The sequence below is a fragment of the Cydia amplana genome, chromosome 5, assembly GCF_948474715.1.
Source record: "Cydia amplana chromosome 5, ilCydAmpl1.1, whole genome shotgun sequence".
Classification (NCBI taxonomy): Eukaryota; Metazoa; Arthropoda; class Insecta; order Lepidoptera; family Tortricidae; genus Cydia; species Cydia amplana.
The window spans coordinates 7,188,481-7,209,201 of record NC_086073.1 but is presented as its reverse complement, the minus strand read 5'-3'; the positions used below and the strand labels follow the sequence as shown (position 1 = coordinate 7,209,201).

Below are 20,721 nucleotides of genomic sequence, written 5' to 3'. Positions count from 1 at the left end.
AGGCAAATTATGTAATTAGTAGATACTGATGATTGATGAGTGCAAAAAATACGGATGCTTGCCTAACTATGTAGCACGGAAAAAGCGATCAAATCGATTTCCTTTACTTGTCAAAGTATAATGTATCATATTTTGTTTCTTCTTCCACATTAGGCTGAATAGATATATCGGCGTTTTGACCGCTGGTATTATTTACGAACTGCACCAACTGCATTTGCCAAACTCATTGACGTTCCTTGGTAATTTCTATTTCTGACAATGGGTGCAATCGGCTCTCACGGGATATAATTATATGCTACACTTTGGTGTGCGTTCATAGATTTGCTACTAACACGCATTCACACACTATAGGAGCACTAATCACTAAGGCCCGCTTGCACCATTCCATTAACCCGAGATTAACCTGTTGAACCTGGAGTTACCATGGTTACCAGTACAATTTGACACTGGGTTAACAGTTTAACCCCGCTTACAAGTAATTATTAGGGTCACTCTTTATTTCTGTTATATTAGTTACGTTTGGGCAATGATTTATAACTCAAGATAGGTTATAGGCGTTCCAAAATGGAAGCTCTTAACTTGTGACAAATTGGACAAGTTTCCTTTAGAAGCGGCTGGACAAGCGAGAAATGTGCACGTGCTAACGAGCTCCCGCAAACCGAAAGAGAAAGAGACGACCTTATGTTTAACAACGAGTGTGACAAAGATGGATGTAACGAGAAAACTAATCAAAAATAACAAATTTCTTCGTAGGCACAGAAATAAATATGGAAGTATTTTTTGTGCTCCTCAAGTATAAGTATAACCTATCTATGGTTATATCATTGCGTTTGGGTTGGGTTACATTTATCCCCACTTAATATTATAAATGCGAAAGTAAACTCTGTCTGTTACCTCTTCGCGCTTAAAGCGATCAACCGATGAAATTCTGATGGAGATAGCTTGAAGCCCGGGAAAGGACATGGGATAGTTTTTATCAACGCAACACAGACGAAGTTGCGAGCAGAGTCTAGTAATTAAAAAGAAAACTAACATTTTGATTTATCTATTTAGTATGTTCATTCTATAAGCACAAGAATAATCCTATATATAGTAGGAGCGTTTTTAGGGTTCCGTAGCCAAATGGCAAAAAACGGAACCCTTATAGATTCGTCATGTCTGTCTGTCTGTCCGTCTGTCTGTCCGTCCGTATGTCACAGCCACTTTTCTCCGAAACTATAAGAACTATACTGTTGAAACTTGGTAAGTAGATGTATTCTGTGAACCGCATTAAGATTTTCACACAAAAATAGAAAAAAAAACAAAAAATTTTTGGGGTTCCCCATACTTCGAACTGAAACTCAATAAATTTTTTTTCATCAAACCCATACGTGTGGGGTATCTATGGATAGGTCTTCAAAAATGATATTGAGGTTTCTAATATCATTTTTTTCTAAACTGAATAGTTTGCGCGAGAGACACTTCCAAAGTGGTAAAATGTGTGTCCCCCCCCCTGTAACTTCTAAAATAAGAGAATGATAAAACTAAAAAAAATATATGATGTACATTACCATGTAAACTTCCACCGAAAATTGGTTTGAACGAGATCTAGTAAGTAGTTTTTTTTTATACGTCATAAATCGTCTAAATACGGAACGCACTTGGCCGCTTTTATTATTAAGCTAACGCGGGCACCTGTTGGAGAACGCCCTAGCGGCAAAAACGGGGATATAACCGCTCGTAATCGACAGTAATCATTGACTGCTATAACTGTCAAAACGGCACTAAATATTGTTTGTTAAATGGCTTAAGTTTTGTATTTTTTATAACGGTCAACACCTTTGGAACACAAAGGAGTGGAAGCTAATCAAAAGGTGGCCAGGTCAGGTGCCGGGCGTTCCGCACTCGGAGACGCTTATCTGTAAGGCCCGAGTGGACGCTCGATGCGGAGCGTTCGGCGGGGCGTACAGCGTGGCGTCGGGCTCACAAGTGATTTGAGCAGCGTGCACTAAGGCCGCTACTATACGTTTGCATTTGTTTAACATGCACGCCGCACGCCCCGCCCCGCTGCACGCCCAACATGAGCGTCCACTCAGGCCTTACACTAAATGTAGGCTATACGGCGCTCAAATAACAGAGGAGGATATTTCAATTGTAATGGTAACTGTGTCTCATTACAGAAGCTTATAATGTAGAATGTTCAAAGCGTAGGTGCGTGTGTCGTAATTGAAATAATTCTTATTAGTCTACGTTGAGCTTTTATGTGTTTTTAGATTAATCAAATATGTGAGAAATAAAAGTTGACGTGACCGGGTGAATTAGTGATTACAATTGAAACTTGATAGTCATAGTGACAACAAATTGTGGCTTTGTCATAATTTATGTTAAAACTCTATGAAAATGTGACGTTTATAATGACACTCCTCACTTTGTTCTATTCAAGTCAGTGCAAAGTTAGCTTAGATGGACTTTATGTTTATACGGATTACGGAAGGGTTTAGCAAACTACACATATATACACAGCGCTAAAATAAAGTAAGGACAAATGAGACATTGTCCGTTCCCAATCAGCACGAGGCATTATTCCCAACTCACTCGACCACAACTTGAAATATAGCTATAAGGTTGTTAACATATAAACGCTTCGGGACGTAAAATGAGCACGTTATGGCTTAACATTCAAATATTTTGGACAAACTCATTGTCCCAAAAGGTGGAGCATAAATCGTCCGCCAGTTAGTTTCCTGTAACAAAGTCCACGGCAGTAAAGTGGCCGCTTGTAAATCAAAACGACAAATGGAAAAAATCAAAAATAAAGAAATCGCGACAGGCGGACATTTCTCGCCCGCTAGTGCCGCGGCATGCCGGGCGATAATATCGATATGTCATCTCAGACTGGGTATTATCGAGCGAGCGGTAGCGCAAAAACATCAAATCTAGACTTGTAGGTATATTTTAATGTGGGAAATGCTGACAGGTCATTTTATGTCAATCTATATTTAATGGAGTTTTATTGTGCAAAGTTAAGTAGGTACCTACCTACTTAACTATTAAAATAAAAGAATACTATTGAAAGGCGGGGCTTTAAATATTAGTTATTGATTTGTAACAAGCAAGTTTCACGGATATCGAATGATGTCAATTGAGGTGAAATTTTGATAAATTTGCAAGCTCGAACCAAGAATTTTACCTCGGTACTTTTTGTACTGAGGCTGACTGATGATGATGGTAAAGGATTTGTCACTAAATCTGTACATTGATTGGCATTTTGTTTGATAGGTACCTATTGATACGTACGAAACCTTCAATATTTCTAAAAAGGAACTGCGTAAAATCAAATTACTTATCTATACGAAGGCCCAAAAGTTATTTTGACAACAATATAAACAGGGGCGGAAGACAAAATAATTCGCCAGCAAAATTAATAGACAATACATTGTAGAGCAATTTAAAAACACGCTCCGCCACCCTCCCTCGTGAAATTTGTCCCTGATATCCCATTTTGATTAGACTGCTGATTTATCTCTTGTTCAGTGTGAAGATTACACGTTTTTGATACTTTATTTTATTTTGACCAAATACTTTACGCGTCGCTACAAACATTTACTTGAAAATTAATGGCTTAATTATACAAAGTAGGCATTCCGATGCATTTAATTTAGAAAAACAACCGATAACCGTTTCAATTTCTATAGACACACATAATTTACAGTAGCCCCGTTAGTTTAAGCTACTTTATACATTCATTTTTTCACTCTGACCATGGTCATTAATCAGAAATATGAATATCAGACTTAACATTTACAGATGAATACTACTAATTATACTTCTTACCTGCGGTTTGTTTATTAAGCTTATTAAAACACTAAAAAATATTTTATTTTAAGTATAGTTATGAATTTGGCAATATCCGACACTATACATAGTAGACACAAACCAAACTGACGACCGGGTCATATCATCTCTCACCCTGCCTACGACCACGCGACACAAGTGTGAATGAGAAGTTTTACGACCCCGGTGGTTAGGTAGTTTCGTTTGCATCTACTATAGTGGAATCTGTCCTGTATGAATGTCTGTCTATAAGTTTCAGAAACCTGAACTTTGAGAGGAGAGTTTTCGGGCGGCAGAAAAGGGGCTGCAATTTATTTTTTCTTTCTACATTAAGCGCTTGACAAAAATGACTAATACCAAATAAAAATGATACCTAACTCAGATAACTTGAGTAACTTGACCAGTCCTTTCATTTAGGACTTAGCTTTCATGCAGACATGCATCCGCATCCCTAAAACGTGTAATTAGTACATAAATGTGTATAAGTACGTCAGTATCAAGATGTGACAGTTCCATTACATGTATCAGAGGGTGCAACCCCTATTCTCTGGAGATAGAATCCGGCGAGTACCGGCTAGTGATTTAGACTAACTGCACTTGTTGCGATCCCCAGTGTGACACGGGGCTAATAGGGGCTTATATCCGTTGCGTACACTTGCTACACTAATCGCTTTTGTTCTAGTCTGCGGTGTCCTTTATTAGGTAGCTGTTTGTTGTCAAGATTTAGTTTTTTTTTAGTGGAATGTGGAACAGTGCATTTCCTTTGTTTTTTTGACAGCTTGTAACATGGCTTCCAAAAATGTTGTCACCGAGTTTATTTTCTTTAGTTTCACCTTTGCCAATTGCATTTGTTCATAAAAACTGAAATATTACCCCTAACATTGTAGTATTTTTAGGGTTCCGTAGCCAAATGGCAAAAAACGGAACCCTTATAGATTCGTCATGTCTGTCTGTCTGTCCGTCTGTCTGTCCGTCCGTATGTCACAGCCACTTTTCTCCGAAACTATAAGAACTATACTGTTGAAACTTGGTAAGTAGATGTATTCTGTGAACCGCATTAAGATTTTCACACAAAAAATAGAAAAAAAACAATAAATTTTTGGGGTTCCCCATACTTCGAACTGAAACTCAAAAATTTTTTTTTCATCAAACCCATACGTGTGGGGTATCTATGGATAGGTCTTCAAAAATGATATTGAGGTTTCTAATATAATTTTTTTCTAAACTGAATAGTTTGCGCGAGAGACACTTCCAAAGTGGTAAAATGTGTGTCCCCCCCCCCCTCCCCCTAACTTCTAAAATAAGAGAATGATAAAACTAAAAAAAATATATGATGTACATTACCATGTAAACTTCCACCGACAATTGGTTTGAACGAGATCTAGCAAGTAGTTTTTTTTTAATACGTCATAAATCGCCTAAATACGGAACCCTTCATGGGCGAGTCCGACTCGTACTTGGCCGCTTTTTTTTAAACTTTTATTGGCGTAATTGCGACGACAATGTCTTTATAGAACGCTTCCTCGCAGGTGATAAATTTATGAACAGCATCAAATAAAATAGCTATAAACGAAGTTGTTACAGAAGATAAATATAGAATATAGACATGATAAATTTTAGCGTATAAAACTAAAGCGCGTTAAACGTAGTTATTTGTATCAGAAAATATACGGAGCACGAGTGAAATTAGATACATTTAAAAGTCAGTAGAAATTACAATATTGCATGAGTCCCTAGAGACTGGGCCAGCTAGTATCTATACTCTGCTGACCAGTATCTAAAAGCTCAATATCCATATAGTTGGTTCGGATCTTGAGCTCCAGTTGTACTGGTTGTTGCCACTCAAGCGCCGCGGCGCCTGCGCTCGGTAAAGAATGGCAACACAGGGCCTGCTCCGTTCGAACCCCCGACCGTACACAATGTCAATTTTCCGCTCACCGCCGCCGACTACGCAATTATTTAGATAAACCTCTCGGCGTGACTATAAAAACATCTTCCCCTCCCCCCACAGTTTGTTGTCTTTGGGGCTTTGGGAATTTATAGCCCGGCATTACGCCGCCGGTTAGGAAAAAATGTACTTTTAATTTATCTCGTTAAAGGGTTGAAGGACGGCCGGTTCGCGAAGTAATTATTCCGGAATTGGCCACTTTGCCTGATCAATTCATTCCGATGAACCCTTTGTTCGGGGGCGATTTTAGAGTGAATTAATTTATTTTTAACTCTGATCTTAGCGAAGTGAAAGATTGCATTAGCTTGATGAGGAAATTAATTCTTGCAAATTGCCGGGATCTTCTTTTGTTGTTGTAACAATTTATCTTATTCCAGTTTTTGTATAAAATTTGATTACTCTATAACAAAACGTAATCCATGATTTTCAGCTTCTTTCCTTTAGCTTCACAATGTTATCTAACGCTTGCAAATAAAAAACACAAAACACTCACCTACCACAATTTTCCGTATTTACTGCAAATAGTTTCAAAAATCACTAATCTATAAGTATTTTTAGTTCTGTAATTTCTTAATTTGGTTCACCGATAAATCGTACTGCCAGTTTAGTGCAAGTTTGGGAAATAGCAACGTTATTGCCAAGGAACTCTTACTATAAAATAAATATGTACATCTGCATGCCAAAGGATTGGCTTAAAAAAGCTTTTCTATTCGGTAATAGCTTTTTTGTTGGCAAGAGGACATTTGTCTTACCTCCCAGTCTTGGTGATGATCATCTCGGTGCCGAGGTCGTGGAACTTGTCCCAGAGCTCTTTGGTCTCGAGCTGGCAGTCTACCGTGAGCAGCTCCTCGCAGTTGCAGGATGTGGCCGGAGGCAGAGGCCGCGCGGGGGACGGCGTGTCGCGCTCCCCTAGCTCTGGGGAGTTGAAGATTCACATTTAAGCGCAACTTGCACCATTCCACTTACCCCGGGTTAACCGGTTAAACCTGATTTACCAGTACAACTTGAGACTAAGTTAACGTTTTAACCGCATAACCTTGAGTTACGGGATGGTGCAAGTGGCCCTAAGTTGTCTTGGACATCGTACGTGTTGGTGCATATTTACCTACCAAAACCACACTCTGTAGGATCATAAGCTTCTCTTCGGTAGTACAGTGCTAAGTTACATATTCTTGTAGATGATTCCTATGAGGTTTCCACACCTTCGTTATACTTATCGATACTAGTTCTTACTCGTTCATAATTATACGAATAGGTGTCAGTGTGGTTTAGAAAATATAGATATAATTTTTCATAGAATTACACTCTATAATTGAACCAATTAACACAAATAAAATTGAAATAACATGCAGTACGCTATAAAAGGACTAGTATCCCTTCTATTTTATACGTAACTGTCTGGTTTTATAAAGTTAATCGTTAGTAATAAATGAGTTTCTATTTCCAGCCATTTATATGTTTTACATCAAATAATGGCCAGCATTTCAAGCCATTTATATCATTATGTTATGTGTTAGTTAGTCAAATTAATGATAAACAGAGTCGCACCATAAGGGTTCCTTTTGTAGGTACCTACCTTTTTGGTACGGAACCCTAAAAAGGGCACTTCGCATTATTTTAAGTGATAATTTCCGAACACGACCATAATCGGTTAAACCGACGTGATGGCTTCGCATCAGAAGTCGGTTCATATTCATAGCAAACAGACAGACAGACTATTGAGCAGCTAGAATACAATTGAGCGCACTCGGCTCTTTAGACGTCATGCAATATACACCGGTAGACTTATATCGACCGGGATATTGACCGTGATTTGATTACCATTTGTATTATTTTGAGCTCCCGATATTTCGACGCAATTAAACGCATATTGTTCACGGGTAACGATATAAGCTATAAGTCTAGTGAAACTAACCGTAAGTCATTCAAAACTGGTATCATGCAATATAAAACCGACAATGACGATATCTACGTATCTACACGCACTCAATCGCACATTATTGTGAGAACCAAATTGTAAATTGTGAGAAAGCTTGTTTACTATGCTAACAGTAGCTCTAATCACAACTTCAATTTACTTTTTGCATCACAATGAATGAATTAAAAGGCTTATCTTTACTAGTTTAGAAATCATGAAACAGATTGAGGCGAAGATATAATTTAATAGAACTACAAATTAACATACAGATGAAATTAATAATTAAGTATAACGAAAATTATGATGTATATCTCAAAGCCTGCCTACATAAAAAGCGGCATATGGCATATAAATTGCAATTTTCGATGTTATGAGCTGTTTTCAAGAAATTGAATTTTCTTTTATAACCGCTTAATTTTGTGTAAGAGGAACATTAAACGTCTCTAATTCCGAGACTTTTGCAACATTGTATGAAATTTGCCACATCAAATAACCCGCATTATTATAAATTGGCATGTATGTTAGTTATATTAACTGTAGTTTTTTCTTAACTTATTTTCAGTTAGGCAACTTTATTACTTAATTAATTAAGTTCGCTACACGTTCTTTCAAACTACATAGTATCATCTCGACTTCCACGTTGTTGTCGGGCGAAGGCTACCTTAGCGACACCAAAGCTTAGCATATGTGTGCTAAGTACAACTAACACTAGGTACCTGAGGAAGGTGCGGGCGAAGGCGCATCAGCGTGGTCGGAGCCGTCCTCTCCGTCAGAACACTGCTCCACGTCGACTAGCACATCCTCGTTGGGCGCACGTGACCGACAGCTAGATCCGACCTTTTCTATTCAGCAATTTTACAGCACAGCTAAAACCTCACTGTCAGTTTATACCTGAGGATGGTGCAGGCGAAGGCGCAGCGTGGTCGGAGCCGTCCTCTGCGCCAGAACACTGCTCCACGTCAACTTCCACGTCCTCCTCGGGCGCAGGTGACCGACAACTAGGAGTAAATGCAGTCTTCTCTATTCAGTTATCTTACAGCACAGCTAAAACCTCACTGTCAGTTTATACCTGAGGATGGTGCAGGGGAAGGCGCAGCGTGGTCGGAGCCGTCCTCTCCGCCAGAACACTGCTCCACGTCGACTTTCACATCCTCGTCGGGCGCAGGTGACCGACAACTAGATGCGGTCTTCTCTATTCAGTTATCTTACAGCACAGCTAAAATCTCACTGACGGTTTATACCTGAGGATGGTGCAGGGGAAGGCGCAGCGTGGTCGGAGCCGTCCTCTCCGTCAGAACACTGCTCCACGTCGACTTCCACGTCCTCCTCGGGCGCAGGTGACCGACAGCTGGATGCTGGCGAGCAGAGCGACGCGGGGGAACTCTGCCGCGACACTGAACCTACCGAAAACACGATTATTGAGCACAAATCTAGGTTAAGTATAGTCCGGCAAGCCATTTCAAATAAGTAGGAGCGAAGGATCGATCCGTCACACAAAGTTAGAATTTCGCACGTTTTTCCTACCTATTTTATTTTACTTTCTATGTTTAGTCAAGGATAGTAAAGAGTACTGGAGAGAAGGATCCATGGGTACCCAAATGACCTAAAAAAGGCCTTGACAAACGTATAATTTGAGAATGTAAATATGGAGAGATCCGTGGTTCTCCTACAGTAACATAACATTAAACTACCTACAACTACATTACATAACATTAACAAGGATTTTGAAAAACAGATGTGTCGTCACCGAGATTATCCTATAAGCTTTATCTTTTTACCAGTTGTACTAGACACTAATATGTATATTCTTTATCATACGATGAAATGAATGGCTCCTATTTCAGCAACAACTTCGAGCTCAGGCTATCGTAAATAAAATAAAATAAATAAATAAACAATCTAAAAATATATTTGTTTTTGCGTTTATGTTAAAAATACAACAGATGACAACAATAAGTTAGTTACGATGAAAGCAGATTTATACATACATATATATGTACTTAGCAGCAATACGTAAATGCGATGGACATACACTAGCGCTTGTCATAGGTACTTACACGTATGAGTCGTATGACAAATAAAAAGGATGTAAAAAAATACATTACATTACAAGACTTTACTCATTGTAACAAAACACTGACATCTATGACAGGTACGAATGAAGAAATAAACATTAAGTATACTGTGGGTCAACCAAATCTTGTCAGTAGAAAAAGGCGGCAAATTTGAAAACTGTAGGCGCGAAGGGATATCGTCCCATAGAAAATTTGAATTTCGCGCCTTTTTTTACTAACAAGATTTGGTTGACCATCTATATATAAATTTACATCACCAATAATTTTACAGTGTACTTGATATCCATTTACTTATAGAGGCTCAAATAGGACTATTAACAGAATGTCGTTTGAACTATGAACTTCACAATCAATGTCATTATTTCAGCAAAAAAAAGCGGCCAAGTGCGAGTCGGACTCGCCCATGAAGGGTTCCGTATTTAGGCGATTTATGACGTATTAAAAAAAAACTACTTGCTAGATCTTGTTCAAACCAATTTTCGGTGGAAGTTTACATGGTAATGTACATCATATATTTTTTTTAGTTTTATCATTCTCTTATTTTAGAAGTTAGGGGGGGGGGGGGGACACATTTTACCACTTTGGAAGTGTCTCTCGCGCAAACTATTCAGTTTAGAAAAAAATGATATTAGGAACCTCAATATCATTTTTGAAGGCCTATCCATAGATACCCCACACGTATGGGTTTGATGAAAAAAAAAATTTTGAGTTTCAGTTCGAAGTATGGGGAACCCCAAAAATTAATTGTTTTTTTTTCTATTTTTGTGTGAAAATCTTAATGCGGTTCACAGAATACATCTACTTACCAAGTTTCAACAGTATAGTTCTTATAGTTTCGGAGAAAAGTGGCTGTGACATACGGACGGACAGACAGACGGACAGACAGACGGACAGACAGACATGACGAATCTATAAGGGTTCCGTTTTTTGCCATTTGGCTACGGAACCCTAAAAAGACAGCTGTACCTAACAGCTGTGTAAGGTTATTAGAAATTCTTACTTAATTTTGAATATATTCAAAGCCTTCGTCTCGAGCTCGAAGTTAGTTACAAGTCTAAAGTTCACAGTCAAAGTTCAAATTAAACGTATTTCAATTAAGACCTTAGCTCGATACTATAGAGTCTAAAATGTAACCAACATAGACTAGAGAAATATTTTGATTTTTAAGGAACTCACAATGTTGATGCCTGTCATCTGTTTTGTCAGCATTCCAAAGAGAACAATGACACGCGTTCAAACATTTGTAAAATCGTTCGAAAACCTTCTCCCAGGGGATAAATATGTTTCTTGCGAGCGAAATCGAGTGAAAAACATAGTTAGCATATTTTTTGCCGTCAGACAGTGAGAGAGCGCAACGGTAAATGACTGGTGCATGTCGACACATGGGCAAAAAGAGCAAAAAACACGAAAAGTGTAGCGATAACACCCGTTTATATTAATATTGAAACTCGCATAGCAGCTAATAATAAGGTACCTCTTACTTACTAACGGAAACACTGTACTGGACCAAAGTCGTACTTACAAGGCACATAAAAAATCCTAAAGATAAACAAATAGTTACGCATCTTCTGGCTATGATAAAATATAAAAGTAATGCTTTGTTAGAGTCAAACCGAGTGACAAAAATGATTTTTAGTCAACTTTTAAATCTACAATCAAAACGCTATAGGTACTATGAAATACTTATACACATCCATTTAAATAATAATGCAGCACGAGAGTGAATAACTACATAACTCTTCTAATACGGATCAGAGTTCAACATAAGTGCTTGAACAAGGAAAGGACAAGAGTCTAAAACACCAACAAGTTAATTCATATCAGTAAGTAGGAACATACAATTATTGAATAGAAGAAGCAGTTGGGTAAAACAAAAAGCTGAGGAGTAGATTCAGAAAGATTAGACAGACATTCAAACATGCATACAATCAAAACGAAAAACATTACCAAATTAGGTATATACTATCCATTAAATTGACTTAGGTATAATAGGTTTTACTATCGAGGTCGCCAAATTGAGTAAAAAATCAAAGGCCTACACTTGCACTCAGGGAGTGCCGGCAGAAGTGAAAACTCAATGACTAGTGCAAAATGCACTATGTACCTATAATTGAGGTTAATGCCATCTAGCGTTATTTCGTCGCATTACTTGAAACCCCTAAGCACATCACTGTTAGTACTCGAGTTATATTATATACCAGTTAGAGCGAAACTTACTAGATGGCATTTACCTAAATCAATAAAGAAAAACTCAATGACATTACATGTAACCGTTTTTCGATCAGGTCACGTGTCCGTCTTACGGTCACGTGATCTCTCGCGACTTTAACATTTTTTCCCCACCTCAAAAAGTGCACAGCGCCACTAAAGAAGTTTTCACTTCTAAAACGTTTCCGAAAACAATCAAACACAAACATATAGTAACACAAGGCATTATGACTATTTATTGTATTAAAGTAATTTGTGTGTCGCAACAGTCACCGGTGTTCGTTCCACGCAATTAATCGGAAACAACGAACGCTGCAACACGACCTGGTCGTTTTCTGCTTACAATACAACGCTGTTGAAAGTTCAGTCTAAGGTAACTTGTAACCTTGAGATCCAGAAATTGCATAGCGCCCCTATATTATATTGGTTTAGATTTAGATTTTAGAACATGAGGACTTAAGGATCAAGAAAACCTAACATGCGATTATCGTGTCATTCCTTAGAAGCTAGTCCAATTGGAATCCTTGCGCTCTGGGCTATAACCGCGAAAATCGAAGTTCGCAAATTGCGGGCATCTTTCTCTGACACTCTAATTACGCCTTCATTGGAGTAGGTATAAGAGAAATAGGTATAGGAGGATGATTGGTGACAAGAAGCTAACGGGTAAGCTTCAGTTTTTGGCCCATCGGCGGAAAGTCACCAGTCTGTCGGTATACTACAGGTTGCACTTCGGGGAGTGTGCTCAAGAGCTACATGAGCTTATTCCACCGTCCCCATTCTACCATCGGACTTTTAGACGCACGGCCGGTTTCCATCCTTACTTGGTAGATATTCCACTAATTCGCACGAAGCGCTTTGCTTCCTCTTTTCTTATGCGCACTGCCAAGGAATAGAATTCCTTGCCGGCGTCTATATTTCCGAGCACATATAACCCGGCAACCTTAAATCAAGGGTGAATAGGCACCTTTTGGGCAGGCTCGCCCCATCGTAGGCAACGTCTTCGCCTCGGCTAGTCTGTGGCCATGAGTAAGCCCATTAATTATAAAAAAATATAATAAAATGTCCCCGCAATTTGAGAATTTCGGTTTTTGCGGTAGACCCTCTGAAATCTTAGCTTAGCTGGATTTTGGTGACAGTATTATCAATGTGGAAAAGATCGGCATATAAAAGTTTTGGTTATAAAGATCGTCATAGAACTCTAGTATTTGAATAAGTACTTCGCTCAAACACAGTGAGAAAGGAAGAGCATCGCTTCTTCTCTAAGTGCCTTCTGTAAGTGCATGGAGTATGTGTTACTAATGCAAGAGTTGGAAACGACGTCAGAGCTTGTAGACGGTCTTACCCGATAGACGGTTTTCTCCATATTGACCATAAATAAGTTTCCCTGCGTTCTTGTATTATTTGTTATTATTTTTACATTAAATATTCTCATCATCTTCTTGGGCGTTATAAGAAGAATAGATGATCTTTCCGGTATCATCTTGGGTCGTCCCATTCGTTTTTCGTCAAGTTCTTAAATTAGTCCTATTCTGTTTTCGTCACTCATTCTACATTCGTCATAATCGTCGGTGGCTTTCAATGTAGAATGAGTGACGAAAGCAGAATAGGACTAATTTAAGAACTTGACGAAAAACGAATGGGACGACCCAAGATGATACAATTATGATTTATTCATTATTTGCCATTTGAAATTATAGTGATAACAAAACGAAAATCTAAACTCAAAGTGTAGCAGACCAGCCATACTCTAAGTGTGTTCCGCGGAACCCTAGGGTTCCGCGACACCCCTGCAGGGGTTCCGCAAGAATTTAGAATTATGCTTATTAATAAAAAAATACACTTCTAAAAACTATTGATTTATTGTAGTATAGGGTTCCATCAAGTATTTCGCTTTCCAAAAGGGTTCCGTCAAAGAAAAAGATTGAGAACCGCTGGTGTAGACCAATACCAAATAACAAGTACACAGAGTCACAAACTGCTTACATACCTTAGGAAAGGTGTCTAGTTAGGTTACCATTTAACTGAAGAAGCTGGTAAGAAAACATTACTTATGGTTATCTACGGCTTGTAAGTAAAAATGTATAGGTATGTACAGTCGCCATCAGATATATCGGAGCGGCCAAGGTGTTCACAATATCTGAACACGCATTCTAACGCCCTGACAATACAGCGTGTTCAGATATTTGTGAGCGCCTTAGTCGCTCCGATATATCTGATGGCGACAGTACTAGAAAATTACCGCGCAACTTGTTGACCGACCGCCTCAGATAAGTCTGAATGTAATTATTTAAACTTTATTGCACAAAATACAAAAAATATTACAAATGGCGGACTTAATACCTAAAGGCATTCTCTACCAGTCAACCATAGGGCTAAACAGAGATGAAATAAAAATGGTGCAAGAAGTAAAGTAAGAGAATTTAAATTGGAACTATCGCAATAATTACGGTCGAGATCACTGTAAACTGATTGCCATGAGCGTTGACTCGCCTGAGCTTTGTGAATCACGGCCTGCGCCGGCGCAGAGGCTCCAATTAGCATCCAAACCCTTGTACTCCCCTCGGGACTTTTATAGGTTTCTTAGGAACCACTCGTAACATAATAACACTAATACTCGTATAACAATAATAGTAACAATTATTTATACATTAGTTTAATTTAAGCAATTAAGTACCTACCTACAGTTACACTTCCTATTAAGTGGTTACTTGGACCGTTGATTGATGTGAAACTTTCCCGATTTTCTTCAATAATTTGACAAACCTATTTACGATTTACTAACTACTAAGTGCTAACACTATTTGCTCTTATTTAACTTGCAATGTTTGTATGTAGTATGCATGTGCTTATGTATGTTCGGGTCAAAATTTGAAAACGAAATCAGACCGACTTCCCAATATTCGATTGAGTTGAAATTTCACATAAGTACATAGCTATGTATTTAAGTTAAGTTGGGTGACGGTACAGGAGATGGACATAGGAACACTGTGATTCGTTATTTGGGCGTGTACAATGCAACCCAGATTGACTACAGTACGGCTACCATCGTTTGGCACTGATATAAACGCCGTCGAGAACGTAATTTACTTTCTATACATCTCGCTCGTACTCGTGCATATTAGTGCAAACGAGACGTATAGAAAGTAAATTACGTTCTCGAAAGCGTAAATGTCAGTTTTGACACTGTCAATGACTCATGGTACGGGCTCTGGCTGTGTATACATCATAGACTGAGCCACAGAATAAATAATAGTACTAAGTCCAGAAGACTCACTCTCTAACAAAACGCGTCTGTTACGATCAGCACAGATATGGCCGCTAGGTGGCGACAGCGCCACGCGCGGCTTATGGCTTTCCCCAAAATTGGGGCCGAACGGATGTACTTTTAGCTTAGCATGCCTACATTTACCGCGCGAAGTGAACTCCTGAACAAACCGTGCGTTATTTCAGTTGATTTTAACACGCATCGATTTGCCAGGTACCTACATAAATCCTTAATAGGTATATCATTAACATCCGGTTGTAATGTTTTTTTTTTTGCAAATCCACTTCCGATTGATAGGGATTAATTGGTTGTAAATCAACCGTAATGTATCCTTCGAGGATAAAATATAACAGATAAGTATATAGGTATTAGTATATTTAGTATTAAATTATTAAACGAGTATAGTTACATTAGAAACCCACTTTACGTGCCACGGGTTAAGGTAAATGAATAAATAACTGTAAGGTAAACGTACTGGTGCTCGACGTGGTCCCAATACATGCCATCTTGAAACTTAAGTAATTGTCAAAAGAGGTGACAGCAGGGTGTCATCTATTGGGCATTAGCATGTTAAGCACTAGTACGTTACCTTACCTATTTTCTTTTAATTGTTTACTATAGCTACTAAACTAACACTAGAGGACATATTTAATTTCTAGTCAGGTACCTACTAAGTCGCTCTTAAGAGGAAAGGGGACGAAATCACGTGACCGCTTCTCCATAGAAACGTAGTCCCCATTTTCCTCTCTGGATTTTAACATTATAGAAATTGTTATTACGCCATTTGATTTTTATAATACATATGTTGTTTGCTCCTAACTCTTTATAATACGATCACAAATTCGACAAAATTCAAAATAGTAAAATTTCCTATAGGTACCTACAAGAAATTGTGTAAAAATTGCGGAAAATTGGAACAACGTTTGTATGGAAAACGCGGTCGTCCACTATTGTCTTAACAAGAAAAAAAAAATTAGCCTACCTACTTAAATAAATATTTGTCAGCTGGTTTCTATTTATGTTGGTAGGTAAGTACAGGAATAGGTAGGTAACTATACCTAATCTAAAATAAACATAAAGCCCATCACAGACGGAGCGATAATTAGGAGATACTGTAGTGTAAGATACGGCATCTGCCGATATCTTTTACGTACTATTTGACAAACTCCACACACGAGGTTGTAATAGGATAAGTATAGGAGGTTACGTAAAGTAGGGTTACTTTCATAAAATGAAAATCACTGTAAAAAAAACAAACACAACCACGCGATGTAAATAAATGGAGGAGAATTGTACAATATCTACTTATCCAAATAAATAAGGGTAGGTTAAGGAGGTATACCTACCTAGGGTACCGTAAGCAAAGTTTTGCTAAATTCACTAATGGGTCATTCTATGGAACTTGCTAACTATGTAAACAAAAGTCTTGTAAATTCATCATTCAGAGACAATTTCCATATGTCGGTTTATTTACATAATTAGCTAGTTCCATAGAATGACACTTACGAACCTACCTAATTGATTTCAAAATTAAGGTAAATATTTTTATGTAAAGTAGGACATCAGTAAAGAATATATCTGTAGTAAAATAGACTTTAAATAAAGATAGGTAGGATTTATTTCCCTAATTTCTTTCCTACGTTTACCGGCGGCATCGCGCGGGGTTCCGCGCGCAACGCTAATTTTACAGTTGATATAAATACCTATCTAGTTAAGGCATCTCTCTAACAACTCTCTAATAGATAGTCTAGACGCGTGAGTTTAAAAAATCGTACGTATTTTTTCCAGTTTTACATTAGGCACCTACATATGTATATGAAATTCTGTATAATTTACCAGTGCGCGTCGGCGAAACGGCGACGGGGCTGCGCGGTTCCCCGCGGGCCATGATGGCCGCGATGCTGAAGTCCGTGGCGCGGGCCTTGCTCTCCTCAGCCACCATCCTGGCCCGCGACCACCCCTCCGTCTCCACATCCATCAACACTCAACGCAAACCGTCATTTCACTCGACTGTCTCCGTTTTAAAATCATTGTCCACTGAAGAAAAGTCCAATAAGATTCTAATTACAAATTAAATCACGTCAACATTTTTGCTTTTAATTTGAAATAATTAACGTCCGCACGCACTATTTTTTAAATAAGGAACACATTTTTTTCGCGTATGTTTAGTTGGAAGCGGTGCGGAGCCGTTACGAACGGGTAGCGTGGCGACGAGCGCGAACTGAGCCGCGCGGCGCGGCGGCGGGCGGGGCGCGCAGGCGGGGCCTTCCCCCGGCGAATACACGCGCTACCCGCTGTCGCCTCTCCCCCCACCTACATACCTCTCGTTCGCACACGTTAAAAAAATTATACTTTTGTATGCAACGATTATTATTCAAATTTTCAAATTAATGTAACGTTGTTGAACTGCATGTTAATAGAAATTGAGAACATTTCCATTATAACTAAATTGTATTCTTGAGCAATTTTGTAGCTGAAGTTTTACAATTCGTTTTCATAATCAGTTTAATTAAGAATATATTTTAATTACCAACATGTCAAACAATACAAGACACACCATCAGCATTGCAATGGCTTGAAAGATGTTGAAAGAAAAATTTATAAACACCGTTTGGTTGCAGTAAAAACGCGCGCGCATGGCAATGATTGCGCCGCCCATAAAACAGATGACTACGCGGGAGCGAGAGAGGTAGAGCGCTGTTTGCGACATAGAGCCGAGTGCGAGCGAGGCGGGGTAAGGCATGAATGCACCGTACCATAAGCCAAGTGCAGCGCGACTGGCGCGAGGGTTGAAGTGTAATGGCGGGAAATTCTGAACGGTTTTTTATTAGAAAACCGGAGCGGCACAAGAAAACGTGATAAAAATTCGTGAAAGCACGCGATGCGATTGTAATTGGCGAAAAAATTAAACATAAAAGAAGTGATGAATTGCAAATGTTATTTATTTTATTTTAACTTTATTGCACACAAAACATCTTAATGTAGAAAAGGCGAACTTAATGCCATGAGGCATTCTCCACCAGTCAACCTTAAGGCAAATTGTTAATTTTATTTGGTACTGTTTTTGGTGGGTGAGGGTCGTGGGTACCTACTGTACATACATAGTAGTATCTTTTTTATTTGATGTAGATTGTACTGATTGTAGACATCGCTTAGTTAGAGCATAGACCTAGGTTAATAGGCCCCAATGTGAAGGCCAGTCACAGTTAACCCGCAGCCACACTTAGCTGTTAGTGCTGTTACCTACCTACCTTACTACTATTTACATTTTTGTAAATACCAAAATTTGTTATGATTTTTTAACTATTTCTCAACTTGATACTTTGATCACGTACCTAGGTACTGTGCGTGTCTAGATTAATAGAAAAACAAAACAGCGCATTGCATCACCTTGCCAGCATTAAAAAAAAGCCCCGCAACAGGCAGAAATTTGAATCATACGATCTTACCCGGTGTCCGATCTTAGTCGAACTCACCTTACGAACCCGCGCGAGCATTAGAGGTCCTCTCCCTAATCCGATGCCCCACCTAGAATAAACTTTATTGCGTTAAATTGAAGAAGAAGAATAATCTACTAATAAATTAACACTACCATTTGTTGTGCGCTTAAATGTGGTGAGATTGACCTGACCTCTAAATATGGGCCCATACACAATTTCCTCATTATAACACTTTCGTAAAGTTTCGTATAACATCCGGTTATTAGTGTCACATAATATATTATAGGTAACCATAAGTTGTACCTACAGTAGGTTGTACTTACGTACGAGTAGAGGTAGCTACTTATAGAAAAAGTCACGCCACAGACAAGAAAGCAGTTAATTATATAGATAGGTTGATTTAAGGATTTTAAGGTGTCCATGCAGTTCATTCATAATGTGTACGTACCTACTACATGCACTGGACCTACCGGATTGGGACCATCGGAGGATCGGATTAAATATTTGATACCTACTTACGTAATAAACTGTAGGTACCTAGCATGTTCAGCATCAAAGGAAATTTGTTGTAATTTGTTAATATTAACAGACATACATACAGCATATAGCACGAGCTCAAACAAGCTGCACTTACTTTTTTAGGACCTACGTTTTCCAAAATTAAATTATTTATACAGTATCGTTGGCAGTCCCAACCAAGCTGCAGACGTGAAGGGCAGAGGGCGCTATTTCGGTGCGTCGGCGCAGGGAACAAGGGTGTCATTCAAATCGGTTACCGAGCACAAGTAAATCGGAGACTTGAACCAACCAGCATAGTTTGATTTAAATACAGATGTTTATTGCGGGTCTCGCGGTTATAGTTACACTGGTTAGACGTTTATTTGGCTAGCATGCGCTTGCGCATGTAACAGGAACACAAGGGCAGGGAGCAGGAAAGTAAGCTGAAACTAATCCGGGCGCGCGGGTGGCCGCAACACGACACCGCGCGCGCTTACATTTGTCATTTATAATGCGCGCAATTTGTTGCTCCTCACCAGCCAGCCTTTTTATGTTCACTTATTCTTTATTCAAATATTCAAACGGCGAGATGTTGGCAATATTTTTTATGACACTTTATGGCGTTTTTGTGGCCAGAACCTGTGCTGTGATATGTTTCTGAATAAAAAATAATGAGTGAGGAATGTCGTGACATTGTAACACTGAACCATAGCCATCATACGAGTGGTATTTTATTTCAATTCCCATATCATGTTCACTTCGTCTCACTGAATGCATAGGCGTCATCTACTACGTAAGGGTCCTGAAAGTGATACCTAGAGATTTCAGATTATGACGGTCGTTCGGGACGCTTACACCAATACTGCAAATACATACGCATTTACGAGTAAGCGAGCGAAAAACAAGTTGTATCCAAAATTCTAAAGGTTAAATAATAATAAATCGGCCATGTGCGAGTCGGACTCGCGCACGGAGGGTTCCGCACCATCAACAAAAAATAGAGCAAAAAAATCGTGTTTGTTGTAGTTGTATGGGAGGCCCCCTTAAATATTTATTTTATTTTAGTTTTAGTATTTGTTGTTATAGCGGCAACAGAGATACCTACATCATTTGTGAAAATTTCAACTGTCTAGCTATCGCGGTTCATGAGATACAGCCTGGTGACAGACGGACGGACGGACGGACGGACAGCGAAGTTTTAGTAATAGGGTCCCGTTTATTACCCTTTGGGTACGGAACCCTAAAAATCAAACAAATGAGCATACCCATAGTTAACAATGTTAACACATACATCGAATTGTATAAAAATTATTTCTATAATGTTAACATCCACAGAAGAAAATGAGGTAGTGACTAGGTAAGTACTTACCTTTTGTTATGAGTTATTAGAGTTATAGTAGAAGCACTTAAGGCAGGTATACCCGATGAACCTCCTCTAGCCGCCCATACGTCAAACCTTGCCAAGCAAAATTAAATTTTATTTTGTCAACACAAAGTTCAAATTAGAATGGAACAGGAGACCTTTTTATAGGTCTCTGGGCGGGTTATAGGTTACA

The 20,721-nt window shown here is 38.8% G+C and overlaps 1 protein-coding gene and 1 long non-coding RNA gene across 5 annotated transcripts in view; both read right to left on the bottom strand.

Moving 5' to 3' along the window:
• Positions 1 to 17,551, bottom strand: part of LOC134647984 (T-box transcription factor TBX20) — a 98,071-nt gene extending 80,520 nt beyond the window's left edge. The window contains exons 1-3 of one of the 4 annotated variants that reach the window (XM_063502405.1): positions 17,064 to 17,551; positions 8,921 to 9,079; positions 6,514 to 6,676 (exon numbers count right to left, since the gene is read on the bottom strand). In XM_063502405.1, the coding sequence (XP_063358475.1) occupies positions 6,514 to 6,676; positions 8,921 to 9,079; positions 17,064 to 17,205 (464 nt within the window). In that variant the 5' untranslated portion in view covers positions 17,206 to 17,551. Of the gene's footprint in view, positions 1 to 6,513; positions 6,677 to 8,395; positions 8,506 to 8,570; positions 8,674 to 8,748; positions 8,858 to 8,920; positions 9,080 to 17,063 lie in introns of those variants that run through there. The other 3 variants (XM_063502406.1, XM_063502408.1, XM_063502407.1) reach the window with 3 other exon arrangements.
• LOC134648016 (uncharacterized) overlaps positions 1 to 20,721 on the bottom strand; it is a 441,830-nt gene that overhangs the window by 308,563 nt on the left and 112,546 nt on the right. The gene's annotated exons all lie outside the window — the stretch shown is intronic.